Here is a 17,774-nt window from a genome sequence, read left to right as displayed (position 1 = left end):
GAGTCCTTGATACGAGTCTGTAGTATTGTACTCTATTGAGTCCTGAGGACCGTCCGGCGAGTGTGAAGGACGACTGATAGTCATCAGATAACAGGGCTAGGAACAAGGCATGTCGAACGTCACTCGTCTCAACCTGCTAACCGGGCACCTGGGAATGGACGGCGCCGGTTTGGGCGGCCCTGATGAGACCCAATAAACGCCACCATATGTTCCACCAGTGATAATAGAGGCTGGAACTTTGAGGGAGTGATCCTGCAGGTTCCAGGGTAAAGCTGCAGTCATGGGAGAGACCACAGCAACAATGACATGATTCCCCTCCCTCCATCTCAATCTGGCAAGTGGACGATGTCACGAGAAAGATGGCAGTGCAAGACTTGCAGCGATTCATCACTTGTCCAAAGAAAAGAAAACGGGGGGGAACAGTTCCCGCATCCTCATCCCGATACCACTCGTTCACCTTCTCATGTGTCCGTAGACCTGCCAACTGACGCCGAGTGACATGTGCGAGATCGCTTGCCGTTCCTGGCGTTCGTAAAGTTGGCGATGCCCTGAGCATTTGATATGCAGTATGTCTCAAGCCGGCAAATTCCTTCGGTCATCGTGGCGGTCGTCAGTGTCACGGGCTCCGTCCAGGTTGCCGATTTTGTTTCCCGTCTAAATCTGCCTCTTGTCCCTGATCCCTTCCTGTTCACTCTGCCTGTTCAGCAGCACGAACAGTTTCTCTCTTCTCGTCAAGTCCATCTAAGCTAACGAACAGAGTAAGACAAAGACATCCCCCCCTCCCCTTCTCCCCCAAACCTTAATCCCCTGCGCGAAAGGGAAAAGCCTAGGCCTCTGAGCGAACCCGGACGCACCCTTCATTAACCCCGCCTCCACAGTCCACGGGTGGTCCGATTCATGGGTGATCCAGGCTAGGGTAGCTAGACCTTCGGAGCCAGGGCCGCTAGAGATTACGACGCAAAAAGTCGCAGCCAAAAACCATTTGTTATTTTTCTCACCCTCATTCCACTCACCACCTTCTGTCACTCTTCAACTTGACGCAACATAAACTCGAAAAACGTGATTACTGGTAGGAGGCGAAGCATATACCTAGCCAGCTCTCCAACCCATATGCGCTCTGGCCGAAGCAAACATCAGCTGCTATGACGGGCACGGGAAGCAATCCCGGCAGCCCTAGCGCGGGCCGTTCTGACAGCCCGCGACGCGACACTGTCGGCGGTAAGCTGAACTTTTTCGCTTCTTGAGGTGGTTCCATGGCATCGGGGGGCGCCCTCGAAATAGTATCAAACGCGGCGTGTGACGCGCCAGATTGCTTCTCATCAGAGGCACGGTAGTAACATCAGACCAGCAGCTTCTGCATCTGCGACACCAACGGCTGGCGGCTCTAGTGCGGAGCAAAGTACGACGACAGTCTTGGAGACAACGACGACATCGCCTGAGCCGGCTTCAGCTGCTTCAAGTATCTCCGGTGTTCCTACGGGAGCCCCTGTCGGAGCCCCTGTCGAAGCCCCTGTCGAAGAACCCCTCGAGGCTGGCGGCACCGACGATGACGACGAGTTTACGCCAAGTATCTTTGACGGATCATCGATAGCGGACGACAGGACTGATTCGACGTCTCTGAACTCCAGCGTCTACGAGCACAGCTTCCAGCACGGTAGACGTTACCACAAGTTCCGGCACGGGCGGTATCCGATTCCCAACGACGAGACGGAGCAGAACCGCGAGGACATGCTACACGCGATGATGCTGGAGGCTACAGACGGCAAGTTGTACTTTGCGCCCATCGGCGATAACCCGCAAAAGATTATTGACCTTGGTACGGGGACGGGTATATGGGCAATCGAGAGTGAGTACCAATCCAAACACGTCTTAATGAGAGACGGGAATTATGTAAAAAGAAGGTTGAGCAACTGACCAAAATGACAGTGGGAGACATGTTCCCAAGCGCAGAGATTCATGGGCTTGACTTGAGTCCCATTCAGCCCGTTTGGGTACCACCCAACGTCAAGTTCTTGGTCGACGACGTCGAAGATACCTGGTTGAACGGCAGGAACTTTGACTTTGTTCACTTGCGCAACATGGTACCAGTGCTAAAGTCGCCAGTTGGCCTACTGAGGAACGCATACGAGTATGTTCATCGAGTTCTACTCCCACATCCGATTGGGAGGACTAATAACGATGTTTTAGGCACATGAAGCCTGGCGCCTGGGTCGAGCTTCAGGATGTTGACGGCCAGGTTCACTGCGACGACGGCACGATGCCTCCTGACTGGCCTCTTGTACGCTTCACAAACCACCTTGTAGAAGCATTCGCAAAGTTTGGGACAAACTCTCACGCCGCCGTGTTTGGACGGCAGTATTTGGAAGAGGCCGGCTTTGTCAACATCCAACATCATACGGTGAAGTTGCCGTATGGTACATGGCCCAGGGATAAGTGAGTGTGCCAGAACATCCGCATAGTCTGTGAGAATATCTAACAAAGCCCTTCTCTCAGAATCATGCGACTAATAGGGATGTACTACCGCACGGCTTGCGAAGAGTTCTTCCCCGTAGTAGGCGCCATCCATTTTCAAATGATGGGCTGGAGCAAAATTCAGATGGAGGTTCTCTTCGCCGAATGCCGGAATGCCATGAGAGATCCCAATGTGCACGCCTACGGCAAGATGCATTTCTGGAGCGGGCAGAAACCGCTCTGAGAGGGAGAGTTTAGGACACGACTGGAAAGTTGAGGGCCGGCAGGGCTCAGGGAGTTAGCCGCGCTGAGACGACAAGCAAATGTGATTAGGGTCCCATGAGAGCGTGTCTGTATGCTTTATTTCTGCTGTATACTTACCACGAGCGTTGCGAGCAACATCTTGGGCTCGTCTGGTTTTCATCGGCGGCACGAATGTTCTCACTTGCCGAGTGCTTGAGCGCTGTGGTTTTGCTTTTGTGGAAAGATGTGGTTTTGACAACACATTATCATCAAGAATACAACGTAGCAAACTCATCAAGTTGCTTGGCAGTCTTTATTGGTCGAGATCGAGCTAGCGGCAGGTGAGCCGTTTGAAATGCCATCTGCGCCAACCCCCACAAGCTACGTAACGTACGTGCATACAAGACCTGGTCAGGTGCATATCGCCCCCAGGTCCTACCCGCAGACTCAGGAGCTAGCATCGTGCTGACTATTGCTTACTCGTATGTTGTCGGCTTTTCTTTTGTCTAGAGAGAAAGTGGTTATCACTGCGGTGCCCCTTTCCATGCATCCCGATACACCCTCATCCCCCTTCCCCCTTCCTCTGCCCCAACCGTCTCCATGCCTGGAGGTGTATGGAAAACCTGTGAGTCGTCACGGCCCGGCGGTGTTTGGACCCATCTTACATGCCGAGAACGGACCGGAATGCCCGGGTTCATATCCGTAATCTCGAAACTTTTACCAATGTCTTTCTTGTACTTGCAGTTCACATGGGCAGAAGAAAGCCCCTCCGTCTGGGCAGAAACTTGGGCTTGCACCGCCACGGGTGGCTGCCCAAAATCTCACACTCAACGCTCTGCGGCGGTGCGGTATCCGTAAGAATACTTACTCTTGTCGCAATGGGAACATGGGGACCGGAGGCGCTAGCCATTCTCGACGTGGTTGTTGTCGATAGATTGCCGCCCAAATCCTGCAACGACAACCTCCATGTTCGTATCGACGAAGGTCTCTTAGGAATAGCTAGGGCTCATCAACATCCGATGAACTTTACAACAAGAGTATCGCTGCTCAAACATGTAGTGAGTGGAGAGCAATGGCGACTTCCTTTATATACGAATTGAGAGTGAGTTGGCATAGACAGGGCATATACGAGATAGCCAGTGCAACTGTTTGGGGGGTTATCCCCGCTTATCCCCTCAACAGAGTCGACCGATATCATTACTGCTCAGATTGAATCAATGACGACTTGGCATGATGATCCCATGGTCTTGGTCCCAGTGGGGGACGGAAATTAGGAACTTTGGTGCAGTTTGATCGGGAGGAGCCTGGGCTGACATGTGCTTTTTCGTCCAATATTTCGCTGGCCAGCTCTACATCGGAACTATTACGTCTGATGCTCATGGCTGTTTAGCGTATCAGCGTCAACGTTCTGCCAGGGGTAAGGCATGCGGCTTTCGAGAGTTGGCTCAGGTCCCAACGCTCATTATGATGACTCGAGTCCGACACAAGTCTTCATCCAGGTGACTCTCTCTACACTTCTACTCTTGTACGTTTGGATGCAGTGAAACACGACCCCAAATTGAAATCACCAACGATTCGTCATGACTCCATTCTTGGAGTCAACGACAGAAACGTCTGTAAGTGCATCCACCCAATATTATAATGCATTGTAATTTCTGATAGCGGAGGTCTTCTATAGCAAAATCAGTAGTCGACGTTGACGGACCTTTTGCAAAACATCATGGAGCCCATCGCGATTTGTGGCATGTCCTTGAGGCTACCGAGAAATTTTGGCAGTTTTTGGTCGACAAGAAAGACGCACAACGCCCGATTCCTGAATGCAGATTCAATGGGTGTAGCTGCAATTCCGAGACTAGGAAAACCAGTTCACATTAAGACACAGCACGGGAATTTCCTGGACTACTCGGTCGATCTTGGGGCGCTCGACACCATCTTTTTTTCGAATTCCCAAGAAGGAGGTTGAGCCAGCTGATCCTCAACAAAGGCTCCTCCTCGATCCACCCAGAGAGTGCCGACGAAGTTGGCTATCGCGGCAAAATGATTGGGAATTTTGTTGGGTGCTTCGGCGAGAACTGGCTCGAGACTTTGACCAAAGACAGCGAAGCCGTCGGCCAGTACAAGACTACTGGCTACGGAGACTTTCTGCTCTCTAATCGACTCTCCTATGCTTCTTGTCTCGTTTGAGGAACGAACGTCACAGTCTTTCTTGACATCTCTCGGCCAGTTCTGGAAACTTGGTTTGGGGATCGACTTCAACCTGCTCACCAATGCCGACCGGACTGCCCGTGTGGCTACAGACTTACCCACATATCCATGGCATTATGACCACTCATTGCCATTTTCAAGGTTCATCTCCGGTGAGTGGCGATTCCGCAGGTACCCCAAACATGAGATCCTCGGCGTCAGTATTCCCTAAAACAGTCTCAATGAGCCAATGTTTCGTAATATGCTGTCATTGGACCAGGACCCATGGATTTGCAACCACAACATGAAGGGCGAAATCATCTCCCCCTGCGCGGGCTACATTGGCACGGCTGGAGAAGCTGCGAGACAATTCAGCACGGGAAGTTTCGTCAATTACTCTACGCATAACGCCGTCATTCACATGGCAATGGTCTTGTGTGCGAACAAGACTACAGCAGTTATCACGAACCTTGGGAAGTAAAGGCTGACGGAAAACCTCGACAGTCGTTCGTGGGAGTTTACCATCACCTCTTTCAACAGCTCCACCTGGATGAAGCATTGCAACGGACAGGTGAAAGCCCTCGCGATTATGACTCTGGCTTCGAAAAAGCATATTCAGAATCTACACTGCGATGTTGGCCCTCAAAATTGGTACCAAGCTCTTCAGAATTTCGGCGCCAACTATGGTCATCCTTTCAAGGACTAGCGGATGTCACTCGCTCTCCGACAGAGAACATCTCCGCTGGTACAGCAACACACACCATTCCGGACGACTCGTATTAGGCAATTCACCCCAGGAAAGTCAATTACCTTCTCCAACTCTTCAGCGTTGCTGCAGGGAAGGGTATCGGACACAAGATCCACGTAATGAACGTCCAAGCTTTCATCGAGGCCCTCAACGTCTATGATTGGGATTCAGAATCAGAAATGACGTTCAGGCAACTCAAACACCGCGTGGGTTGCTTTTGGGAAGCGGGTTTGGCATCGATTCTGAAAAGACGAGCTTTTAATGTCACCCAAAAGAGTGAAGCGAATTCCGCTTGAAAACGACATGTCAGAGGAAAACCCTTATCCCAATGCCGGAGCTAGGATCTTCTGGCAGCTGAACATCGATTTTCTCAAGATTTCGGATCTAATCAAACCGCATCTGCAACAAGAAAGTCTCAGTATTACCCTAGATCTTACCCTCTCTTGTACCAAGGCAGCCTTGAAACTCTTGGAAGGTATGGAGAGTGCGCAGCCGCATCTATTGTGATTCCTCGCCTGGATGAAACAGCGACCAGTACCACCCTACACCAAAGATCTGGATTTTTCCACTAGCGGCGCTCAAGTGGGTGCGTTTGTCCTTTCTATTTTGCTATGCGTCTTATTCTTGAAAATGTTGGCTCGGCTTCCAGAGCGGAAACCAAGCTTCTCGAGGTTTTGTTGCCGAACAACATTCTGACCCTCATCTCCGATTCCTTGAACATTACCGACAGGGAGCCTCTCTTCCGAGCACTTGGTCGCTCAAAACCCAATCTTCAAATCTTGGAAATTGGCGCTGGAACAGGCGGGGGCTACAAGCAAAGTTCTTCATTGGTTTAGAGGACCGACAGGCGTATGGCTGTAGTCCGAATACACCTATACGGATATTTTCACCCGGGTTCTTTTCAGCCGCGAAGAAAAGGTTCAGCCACTTTCCCAACATGTCTTTCAAGGTGCTCGATATATGCAAGCACCCGATCGAGCAAGGATTCGAGCACGAGTCTTGCGACCTGGTGCTTGCGGCCAACGTTCTTCGTGACACTCCAAGTCTAAGGCAAACTCTCGTCCACGTCCGCAAACTTCTAAACTCCGAAGGGAGGCAGTATATGGAAGAATTGTCATATGATGCCTTGCCACTCAGCTTCGTCAGGGTGCGTGTCCTCCCAGGTTGTTGGCTTGGAGCTGAGGACCAGAGACCAGACCAGCCACACCTTTCGCCCGACCGTCAGGACGTAGAAGTCAGAAACGCTGGTTAAAGGGCCTCGAGGACGTTGACTATGATTCCCATCGTCCAACCAACTTGCTTGCTTTCATTACATCCAGGCCTTCACCGGCCATCTCCGTTCAGAAAGGCGTCACGATCTCACTCAGATGCTCAGACCCACGATGGGGGCAAACCATAGGTGCCGCATGGTCCATTGGGAAGGAACTGAGGCTGGACTTTGTAACTTGCGAAGTCGATCCAATAACTTTACCCTTACTGGACGCCATCTCGCAATTTTGGGATAAGTTTCAAAGGATTCGTTACGGTGCTAAGAGCTTACCGGAATACGAATACAGCATCTGGGACGGAACGGTACACATTTCCAAATTGTACCCCATCAACGTCAACACTGAATCGCAGGCTTGTAGTCTGGGTCTTGATAACTTAGTCCATGACCTACGCATCGAGAGATACGGCCGCCTGAATACGCTCCGTTGGACCCCTAGGGATCCAGAGCCATTAGACGGGGATGATGTGCTTGTATTAGCTAACATGAAGGCTATCGGCATGAACTCCAAGGTGAGTATAATATCTTGCCCGACACCCTAACCAGTGAACTTCTCGATGACGATTTTCGGGATATCCTCATTACCATGGGTATCGTCAACTCGAACATTAGCAGCCTCGGTCTCGAGGTCCCCGGGATCGTCATCCAAAGAGGACGCAACGTCAGAGACCTTGTTCCCGGTGACAGAGTCTTCATTTCGATTGGGGGCTGTTTTTCCACCGGCATTATAGTTTCGGAGAAGTTGTGCATCAAGATATCAGACTACATCGCCTTCCAAGATGCTGCTACCATGCCGTGCGTGTCTTTGACAGTGATTCATAGCCTGCTTGACATTGGCCGTCTAACGAGACTCTATTTTGATTCACTCTGCTTGCGGGGACGTCAGTATTGCGGCAATCCAGATCTGCAAGATGGTGGCTACGGTGATCTACTACACTGTGGGTGGTGATAAAAGGTGCAATATCTTGAGTCGACGTATGGAATACCCAGAGAACGGATACTCAACCTTCGCAACGCCTCTTTTCCCGAGGATATCGAGAGGCTGACTGGCGGTCGGGTTGTGGACATTGTGCTCAACTCTTTGAGCGGAGAGCTGCTACATGCTTCTTGGAGCTGCGTGTTGGAATTTGGTAAGATGATTGAGATTGGAATACGTGACCTCTTTGGCAATAGCAGGCTCGCACTCAATGTCTTTGAGCTGAGCCGGAGCTATCCCGGCGTGGATCTCGGACATCTGATCGAACCCAAGCCAAGAGAAGGAAACAGGTAGGTATGCCTAGAGCTTTTGAGGCGAGCCGTTGCTAAAAGCTTCCAAAGAGTATTGAGGCGAATTGACGAGTAATACTACCAACGAGGCCACACTCGCCCAATTAGTCCAACAAAGAATTTCGACGCGGGGATGGTTGAAAAATGCTTCAGGGACATGCAACAGGGCCAACACATCGGCAAAATTGTTGTGACGATGGATTCCATGAATTAAACTCTAAGAGTCGGGTCGGCTTCTAACGGCAAGCCTTGATTCGATGGTGGCTCTAGCTACCTCCTTGTCGGCGGGCTGGGTGGTCTTGGTCGTTCAGTCTCGAATCGGATGAAAGAGCATGGAGCTAAGCATCTAGTCTTCTTGTCAAGACAGGGCGGAGACAGGACCGAGAACTAAAAGCCTTTGGCCGAGCTCAAAGCCCAGGGATGCTCGACAGTCACCTTGCGTGGGGATGTTAGCTTGCTCGAGGACGTTGATAGACATCACAGCCGCAGCGCAACCCGTCCGCAGCGTCATCAACATGTAGATGGTTCTGAGGGATCAAAGCGTTGCGAAAACGAGCCATGGAGAATGGACGGCTACATCCAACCCAAAGGTCCCGGGAATGTGGAACTTTCACAAAGCCAGTGTTACCGCAGGGTTGGACCTTGACTCTCAGCTCCATCTCCGGCATGTACGGGAACAGAGGACAAGCCAACTATGCGGCTGCAAACACGTTCCTCGAAGCCTTCCTCCAGTATCGCCGGAGTCTTGGCTCGAAGGCCGGCGTCATAGATGTTGGCGCCATAATCGGCTCGGGCTATCTCGCCGACAGCCCAGTTTTGATGGAGAGACTCATGGGTCAAGGAATATGCGACATGAAGATCCTTCAAATTCCGGACGCCCTTACGGTTATCTTCAAAGCACCCGATTCTGGCATCCAATATTCGACTGCAACAAGTTTTGTTAAGAACGCTCAGCTCGTGCTCAGGTTCGAAGTCTTGCATCTTTGAGGGACCCCACGAACAGAATCCCATGGACAGAAGATCGACGAATGCGGTACTATCTCAACTTGAACAGCGGTGAAACCACTATCCCCCGTTGCTTCTTCATATCACAGTGCTCTGTCTATGTTCTTGAAGTCTGCGGCTACAGAAATGGCAGGCTTTGCTTCGAGAGGAGCTTCAAATTTCCTTGCAAGGCAGATTGCAGTGCCATTGTTTCACTTGCTTTTGAATCCCGTTGAAGACGAGGATGAGATTGATCTGGGCTTGTCGCTCTAATATGCTGTACTGGACAGCCTGGTGGCTGTTAAAATGCATGGATGATGGAAAGGAATGGTCAGGTCCAACATCAGTTTCTTGGAAATGCTTGGTATGGGTCCCTTGTTAGTCCTTTGGGAAAGAGCAGTGAAAGGATTGAAAGCGCGTTACGGGGAAATAAGAGACGAGCACGAGGAGCCTGGCGAGAAGCATGACACTGAGGGATATTCGGACCTGAAAATGCCCTGATCGCCTTGCAAATTGCAGCTCCAGAAGCAGCCATAGATGTCTCAAGGTGGAACCAGTATCTTTAGGTCGAGATTCGGAAACCCACATGTTATTTCGTTTCGAGTGAGGGACGTTGACCGTGTTGATGAACCCCTTGGTGAGAGGCCCAGGGGGAGTAATCTCAACTGTGAAGATTCCAAAGTCCTCAGCGTTCCAGTCAGCGATCAGGATTTGAAACATATCATGGATGGCGATGAGTTTCGCAGAAACAGTACGCAATTCCAAGGCACTGTTGGTTGCGCCGAAAACCCGGTCTTGAATGCCGTTGTTGAATGCGGACGTTCGGCTTCTAATGCGAGGCGTTTCAGTTTTCTAACTCGACAATGATACATCCGAGGAACAGGGGTTTGATAATGTAATGATACACTTCATCCTATAACATTTGACAGCTCGTGTCGAATTCTACCGAGGAGCCAATCCTCCGCCGATGATTCCACCAAGAGTTCTCACTCCTCCGTGCTTCCTCCGGAGTTGGACCCACACCACACACGGACCGCGTACCCGCTGAACCCCGAGAAAGGCATCAAGTCTACCGGAGAGGCGGCGCAAGGGTACACGGTTGTTCGGAGGAACCGCAGAAACCACCTACAGAGTGGTCACAGGTTTCCTAGACCCAGTCGTATGATTGAAAACAAGCTGCAATTTTTCTTCCAACAACTTGATCATCACATCATATCTAAGCAGAGCCTGTACTTGTTTCCTGCCGTGTAACACACTGCAGATATTACCTCTCTTTCCAGTTTCATACTATGGAAACAACCGCTGTGCTTTTCAATTGAACATGAAATATATCCGTTCACCGTATTGTGCCAAGGTATCAAAGCGTATGGATACTCGATCAGCGACTTTCCTACGGAGTGGTGAGATCCTCGAATCCGACGACTCTACCAAGTTCCATCACCGTATATTTCACTCCTACTCTCACTACCCGTGTGAGGTACGCATCTACAGCGTGATTAAACACTCTGTCAACTATACGGCCTGTCTGCGGGTAAAGTACCCTTCAGTGCACCGATCTGGACCCCTTGCAAGTTACAATGAATATATCTCCGGCCCTTGCAACCGGTCATTCCATGGCCATCAAAATCTCGGAACGCAGCCCCTTTTCAACCTTGTTCGCTGCCCGGGGCCCTGTTCCGGGGGCTCCCTACCGAAGCCGGCATCCCTGCCCGGGGGGCCCTCACAGACGGGGTGTGCCGAGGTTCGTACCGCCCTGGCCTCCTCTCATCCCCCCCCCCCCAAAAAAAATTGCTCAAGCTCAGCTTCACCGGGATTGTCGGTGTGAACAACCTCGTCCAAATCGGCGCGCTGCCAAGTCGAACCTGAAAGAAAGTGTTACATTAAAGTTGGGCGTCGTCCAGTCCTCGACATTGTACTTTTGTCTTTTCTCCCGATCCTCGGACGTTGGCCGAGCGGCCGCCGGCGCGGGCTTTGCATGATTCTGATGATGAAGGGGCAAGGATCGCGCGTGCGTTGACCACCGCGTCTTCTATTCGTACTCGCGTCGGCCACGAGAGGAGAGAAGGCGCCCTACAAAGGTTCATCGCAAAAGATCGAGTGTATTTACCTTGCCGGGCGACACACGGCAGAGTCTTCCCTAGGGCGGTGAGCTGCCTGTCGCAGAGCATTCACTGCGATTTTTTTTTTTTTTGGCTTAAAACTTACAGCCACCGGCAACGAGAAACTGTGCTTCCGTTTCTGGCATTTGGCAAGCAACAGGCGCAGCTCTCGCGTGTGGGGGTGGTACGATTGGTGAGACAGGATGCTACGTGGAGCCAATTGTCTTTGATGATTTTCAGCCCATTGCGCTTGTTTTCAAGGAGGGAAAAATCTATGGCTCAATCTACTGCGGTCAGATCCGAAACGGATGGCAAGGTCTTGAAGTTGGCTACCGTCATCTGGCCCGCAAGGATTGGGATGGAGGACATGGGACGAGCACTTTCGGTTTTTTGCGAAATTCACAGTCTAGCCATTGGAGTGTCATTAGGGATGGAGGCTTCAACCCGGCAGTGCCAAATAGGAAGCTGGAAGCATAAGTCTTGACTCTTCGGGGCTTTCTTTTTTACTTTTTTTGACTCAAGTCACATACGAATACTAATACAGTTCAGAGGGCGTGTCCAGGGTGTAGAGAACAGATGGGAAGCTGTGCTTGATTGGACGCACTCTGTCTAGAACTGTGGCGCCCGGCAGTTACTAGGCATGATTTCGATCCGAAAGTCGCGCATATGTTGCCGTCCGCCGTCTTTAAGTTCCGGCCGATTATTATTTAGAATATACTGATTTTGTAATCGCAATTCCTGCCTTGTGTCTGAGACTTGGCGAGGATCACTCGATTTACAGACCGGCCGAACAAGGCGAATACGGCAAGAGAAGCAGAAAAAAGGATACCGTGGAGCATAGAGGGGACCATTTGCTTGACGTTTCAACAATCTGTTGTCTTGGCAGGCACTCTTCTCAGATTCCATGAGAGCACAGTGTTTTGGGGTCGCCTTGGAGTTGACGAGGCTTATAGCTTATTTTGGATTGTTCGAGGCACTAATTAGGTTGCCCTTGACCTTTTGTCTTGCTCTAATGTGCTTTATGGTCGCAAATTTGAAACACGCAGGTTTCTATTGACGACATGTACGTACGGATATGCTAGGTACTCACCTATATTAATGAGGAGTCAGCAAGGGGGTTTCAGTGGCGTCCGTATCCTATTACACTATGATACGGATACCGGCTCTCTGGGATTGTTGATAGGTGATGTCTGAAATAGTCCTCATGCATAGCGCTCAAAATTGCAGTCAAAATTAACCGAGCATCGGCCGTCTGCAGCTTCATGTTGCCGCAATTTGATACGGGCATAGTCAGGGGAGCAACCCCCAACGCTCCTCTCCTATCACACCTGTACGGGTAAGGCAGAAGAGAGTCCCCCCAGAATACCCCCCGACGTTGAGCTATTGACCCCACGATCGGTGACCGGACTGATGCCGCCTGGGACTTGTGGCTGTGTCCTAGGGTAGCATCCGCCGTGTCGGCGAGTCGGCGAGGCGACCGTGGGCAACATTAGACCGCGTGTCTGCAGGGGTTTGAATCCTTCTGGCATGCAGAGTACCACTGTGCCAGACCTTGGTCCTTGGTCAGCGATGGCCTGACGAACCGGCCACTCAGTTGCGAGCACTGCAGCATCTCACAGGTTTGAGACGAGATTTCTTTCATTTCCGGGCTGATATGCTGCCAGAGAGGCAAAGTATCTCGTAATCCGCGTGCACTCGGAACTTCGCCATGAATTGAGATTTTGAGAAGCGAAGTCGCGATAGTGTCGCGAGAGTATCGCGTCTTTGGGGGTTGAGTCATCAGTCGGGGGAATCAGTATGGTCTCTGTCCGACAAAGGGCATCATCGATAATGCAGGTGTGACTAACTACATCCTTATGGCTCTGTAACACTCTTTGCACAACTCGTACGCCTTATGCAGTCAGCAAGTATCAAGAAGTGCCGCACAAAGCCACCAGTCGAAAACGGCATGGTCTTGGCCAACAAACGGGACACTAATGTCGGAAGCAGCAGTGAATTGAGCCGGTCTCTCAGCGAACCATCCGGCTCCGTCTTTGGCGCAATATGACGGCAGTTACTCAGCACCGCGCGGCTCAACAGTTCGTCCATTCTCGCCGATATTTCAAGTTCCTGTTGCTTGAAATCTCCAACATTGAAAGCACAGCGCCCTTGTAGTAATTTTTTATATATAACGTTCAATGCTTCTTGATCTTCGTCAAGGTTTACCGTTCACAATAACCAACGATAGACCAGACAGTAGAATCACGTCCCGATCATAAAACAGACATATCATCTCCACTCAACAAAATGGCCAAAGTCGAAGCTCCGATGTGCGCAGATCAAGCGCCAGTTTCCGGTGCATTGCAAGTCTCAGACCCCGGCTTGGTCAACGAGGGTGCCAAGAATGTAAGACCCCCTCCTCCAAGAGGCGTTCGTCGTGTGGAATTCTCCTTGCCAGCTCGAGGACCGCACTGCAAGGAAAACCTCCGGGGGCGTTTATGGAAAATGTAGTGCTGATTAGTCCGGATGAAAGGTTCCGTACTTCACCCCCATTCAGGACCCAGCCGCCGGGACCGCTAGGGACCCTCAACCAGACGGCACCCTCTTCTCGCCGCTCAAGATCCGCGGCCTGACGTTGCACAACCGCATCATTGTGTCGCCCATGTGCCAGTACTCCGCCGACAAGGGGCACATGACGGCGTGGCATAAGACGCACCTGCAGAGCTTCGCGGTCCGCGGCGCCGGGCTGGTCCTGACGGAGGTCCAGGCCGTCGTGCCTGAGGGCCGCATCTCGCCCGAGGACCTGGGGATCTGGGATGACTCGCAGCTGGTCGCCGCCAAGGAGGTGATTGAGTTTGTCCATAGCCAAGGAGGGTACATTGGTGCCCAGATTGGACATGCTGGCCGGAAAGCGAGCACTGTTGCTCCATGGATTGACCGTAAGGCGGTAGCAGGCAAAAAGGTACCTGGCACTCTGCACTCTGTAGAGAGATCCCGTCTCAGACACTTGCGCTTTGAATGATGAGTGATGAGCACAGCACAACTAATACATTTTCTTTGCAGGGTAGGGGATGGCCTGAGGACGTCTATGGACCGTCTGCCGTCGCATACAGTCATGACACCTACGTTCCCAAAGAAATGACCCTGGAAGACATTGAGACTCTGAAAGCGAGGTGGGTTGATGCCGTCAAGCGAGCTGTCAAAGTGGGATACGACGTAAGTTTATTGCCGGATGGGGGGGACCCAGTTGTTATTTTTGTTTCCAGCTGTTGAATAATTCTGCAGACCATCGAGATCCATGCCGGCCATGGGTACCTGATCAATAACTTTCTCTCGCCCACGTCCAACAAGAGAACCGACCAGTACGGTGGCAGCTTCGAGAACCGTTCCCGCCTACTCATCGAGCTGGCGGAGCTGACCCGCGCCAACGTGCCCGAGGATTATCCGGTTCTTGTTCGTCTCGCCGGCACCGACTATTTGGAATTCGACCCTTCGATTCCCCAGTGGGACATCCCTCAGGCCCAGAAGCTCGCCAAGATCCTCGCGGACAAGGGCGTTGATTTCCTCGATATGACCGGCGGCGGACAAGATGCGAGGATGAAGGTCATCCCAGGCCCCAAGTACCAAGCCCATATAGCGGAAGCCGTCCGGAAAGCCGTTGAGGGAACCGGCACCCTGGTAGGGTCCGTCGGCGGCATCGCAACGGGGAAGGACGCCACGGAGGTCTTGGCAGACGGCCAGGCAGACGCCGTCCTCGTGGGTAGGGCGTTCCTCAAAGACCCCAACCTGGTATGGACTTGGGCTGACGAGCTGGACATTGACGTCCATGCTCCCAGTCAATGTGAGTTTGAAGACTTTCCATTCTCCAAGAGCGTTATTTTCTCCATAAATTAGACTTTGGCTAAACATATGCTCCCAGACGGTTGGCCTTTCGGACGCACAAGGACCCACAGACCAAGCAAGCATTGAGTTTTGAATTCTTGGAATTATGGCTTGGCTTCATCCACATTTCCGTGCCGTTTCCGAAGATCGAATGGCCTCGGGGGCCTCTGCGCTCTGGAAATCGGATAGAATTTTTTTTCCTTAGATAGCCTCGGGAGCTGAATGATGATTTGAATTTTGACCCATCCTTGTCGTTTCATTGTTTTTGCCGATTGCGTCATCTGCAATCTAAATGTCTTCGCCATCATCAGACGGAGGCTGGTGCGGATGAGGGTGCGGATGCGGATGCGGATGCGGATGCGGGTGTGGTTGGCCCGGTCCGTGAGATTGATCTGGTGATGATTGGTTCCAAGGAGGATAACCCAACGGTTCAAGTGCTTGCTGTGCTGCGAAATAACTGTGGCCGCCCAAGACTGAGGCGTCTTGCCCAAACATTTGTACGTCGCCCAGGATGTCGTCGACGGTCGCGTTCTCCAGTGAGAGGGAGGCCTTTCCCTGTACCGTGGTCATGGTCTGAACTTGGTCGAGCTTCTGGGCGTACCAGGCTCCCTCGTGTGATCTCTGCTTGTGGTAAAGCATAGCTTGGTCGCATAGCGCTTCAAGGACCCTCCACGCGGCGAACTTGCGCATGCTGATATCCTCGTTATTATGTCTGCGGAACACAATGTTCATTTGCCTCCATGCTCGATCCGTAACCGGGTGTTTTGGTTGCTGAGCGAGACCGATGAGAATGTTCGAAATCGTGCTAGGTGTTGTCGGCCATCGGTAGATCCAGCCCCAGTGGTTTTGAATAGCCACGGCTTCTCCACGTTCAGCTTCTTCAAGTATCTCTACACATTCTTGATAGAACCTAGTTTCGGAATGTTAGAAACGACAGAAGCGATATGCACCCTTTGAGTTTGCATCTCAACGTACCCCGACCGGAACTCGGCATCTTGTCCTGCACCTGTATGTCGAGCCACGACAGTTTCTACAAGAAGCCGCATGCTCCTCATGCTTGCCCTGAAGTATGATACAATGATTGCATGGCTTGCAGAGCTACTGTCAACGTGGGAAACGAACTTGGCCTTGATAAAATTCTCAGTCTGGTCAATTATCCTACTGAGCTCTTCAGGGCTAGTGTCGTTCCTCTTTCGCGTTATTGACTGCATTGTCTTGAGCAGATGTTGCCGTACGAGGACAAATGACATGTCTGTGATTCCGTCTTGATCTGGAGGAGTAGAACCCGGTTTTGCAAACCTATTTGGTATCCACTGACTGTCGTTTGCATTCTTTGCGGGCTGGACGTCGGATATTGATGGCAAGCCGGAATCTGCGCCCTCTAGATTATACACTGGGTTGTCCATGACTTCGAAGTGAGCCCAGAGACGGCGCCTCATATTTGCTATCCAGGGCGAATAGCTATAGTGACTTGGATCCCGGTGTAATCCAAGTCTTGTACCGAAACGACCCGCCAGCCCTAGGAGAGAAACTGCAACTTCCCCGTCACCAGTGATGAACTTGGCTTGCTAGAAAAATCAGCAAAAAAGCATCCATAACATTGTGGGTAGGAACGTAAAGAGAATCAAACGAACAATATGATAGAGCAGGGCAAAAAATGCCATAACCTTTCTGCTCCGCAAAATGTCTGCTCTCTCAAGAGCTAATTGAGTAGCTTCCTGCAAGTGTCGAAGGAGGTCCTTCTTAGGCTTACCGAGCCTTTCTTGGACAAGATTTGCTGGCATTGCAGCAACAGTCATGGCCTGGGTTGCAAACATGCCAGCCTCCACGTCTATCGGGACTTTGTGGACGCCAACTCGAAAATCTGTGATTTGCTGCCGCCAGTAGCCTTCGTGGACTATCCTAACAAAGGGTTCAATATGGGCGAGAAAAACGTCGGTCAAGATGTCTTCTTTTTCGGGTTCAAGGTGTAGATGGGAAAGATCGGCCAGAACGGGCGTTCGACCAATGGGCCACGACGACGGACTCGCCGGATTTTTTCCCGTCTTATCCGAGTCGATACGGAACAGACATCGTGGTTCGTAAACGACGTCTTGAAGGTTGAGCCAGTAGTCGGGACCAAGATAATAGGACACGTTTTCGTCGTAAACCTGCATCCCAGGGTCCCCAGCCAGGGACTCATCTCGTTCGTTGTAAGACTCGCCAAAGTGACTTGTTGCCGGACTCGCAGATGGGAACGAACTGCTGGCGCCCTTGTGCAATTCCCCTCGCACAGACATGCCCTTCATCTCCTCGATGACCCTTTCGAGTCGGTCGACTCTTTCTTGCAACTGTTGTTGGCTCTCGGGGTTGGGGAGGCCGGGCTCCCTCTGGGGGTCGTAGACACAGGCAATGCCATGGCGAACGCAGTTGAGGCAGGGCTTGGCCTTATCGCAGCGGACCTTTCGACGTCGACATCCGTTGCATGGTTTGTTGAAGTTCAACAAATTGGACGACATGGTTGAAGTTGAAAAAAAAAAAGAAATCCTACAACTTGAAGAGGCAGACTATCTGCTCGGAAAAACCACAAGCGTGCTGACAAAAATCTGGCGATGAGGCTCTTCTTGGGTGTCGGTGGGGAAAATTAGGCGGACAAGCAGTCTCTTTCGGGAAGGGATGCGGCGCCGAAGCC

At 51.5% G+C, this 17,774-nt stretch overlaps 6 protein-coding genes across 6 annotated transcripts; 5 read left to right on the top strand and 1 right to left on the bottom strand.

Annotated features, from left to right (window-relative positions):
* Positions 1 to 1,142: 1,142 nt before the first annotated feature.
* CORC01_09567 (methyltransferase) lies at positions 1,143 to 2,695 on the top strand (the record flags this gene model as incomplete). Its single annotated transcript, XM_022621196.1, has 5 exons — positions 1,143 to 1,218; positions 1,352 to 1,846; positions 1,927 to 2,128; positions 2,188 to 2,433; positions 2,494 to 2,695. 5 exons carry the CDS (start codon positions 1,143 to 1,145, stop codon positions 2,693 to 2,695), a joined length of 1,221 nt encoding a protein of 406 aa, XP_022472342.1.
* A 2,487-nt stretch (positions 2,696 to 5,182) lies between these two features.
* CORC01_09566 (KR domain-containing protein) lies at positions 5,183 to 5,584 on the top strand (the record flags this gene model as incomplete). The annotated part of the gene is made up of 2 exons (XM_022621195.1): positions 5,183 to 5,313; positions 5,383 to 5,584. The coding sequence occupies 2 exons, from the start codon at positions 5,183 to 5,185 to the stop codon at positions 5,582 to 5,584; spliced, it is 333 nt and encodes a 110-aa protein (XP_022472341.1).
* A 979-nt stretch (positions 5,585 to 6,563) lies between these two features.
* On the top strand, positions 6,564 to 6,878 carry CORC01_09565 (polyketide synthase; the record flags this gene model as incomplete). Its single annotated transcript, XM_022621194.1, has 1 exon — positions 6,564 to 6,878. One exon carries the CDS (start codon positions 6,564 to 6,566, stop codon positions 6,876 to 6,878), a length of 315 nt encoding a protein of 104 aa, XP_022472340.1.
* A 601-nt stretch (positions 6,879 to 7,479) lies between these two features.
* CORC01_09564 (uncharacterized protein) lies at positions 7,480 to 9,146 on the top strand (the record flags this gene model as incomplete). Its single annotated transcript, XM_022621193.1, has 3 exons — positions 7,480 to 7,688; positions 7,884 to 8,159; positions 8,813 to 9,146. The coding sequence occupies 3 exons, from the start codon at positions 7,480 to 7,482 to the stop codon at positions 9,144 to 9,146; spliced, it is 819 nt and encodes a 272-aa protein (XP_022472339.1).
* Positions 9,147 to 13,528: 4,382 nt separating this feature from the next.
* Positions 13,529 to 15,115, top strand: CORC01_09563 (NADH:flavin oxidoreductase/NADH oxidase; the record flags this gene model as incomplete). Its single annotated transcript, XM_022621192.1, has 4 exons — positions 13,529 to 13,627; positions 13,755 to 14,183; positions 14,285 to 14,437; positions 14,507 to 15,115. The coding sequence occupies 4 exons, from the start codon at positions 13,529 to 13,531 to the stop codon at positions 15,113 to 15,115; spliced, it is 1,290 nt and encodes a 429-aa protein (XP_022472338.1).
* Positions 15,116 to 15,391: 276 nt separating this feature from the next.
* On the bottom strand, positions 15,392 to 17,601 carry CORC01_09562 (uncharacterized protein; the record flags this gene model as incomplete). Its single annotated transcript, XM_022621191.1, has 3 exons — positions 15,392 to 16,013; positions 16,079 to 16,671; positions 16,738 to 17,601. 3 exons carry the CDS (start codon positions 17,599 to 17,601, stop codon positions 15,392 to 15,394), a joined length of 2,079 nt encoding a protein of 692 aa, XP_022472337.1.
* Positions 17,602 to 17,774: the final 173 nt, after the last annotated feature.

Source organism: Colletotrichum orchidophilum, assembly GCF_001831195.1.
Source record: "Colletotrichum orchidophilum strain IMI 309357 chromosome Unknown Scaffold_87.1, whole genome shotgun sequence".
Classification (NCBI taxonomy): domain Eukaryota; kingdom Fungi; phylum Ascomycota; class Sordariomycetes; order Glomerellales; family Glomerellaceae; genus Colletotrichum; species Colletotrichum orchidophilum.
This window is presented reverse-complemented; position numbering and strand designations above follow the sequence as displayed.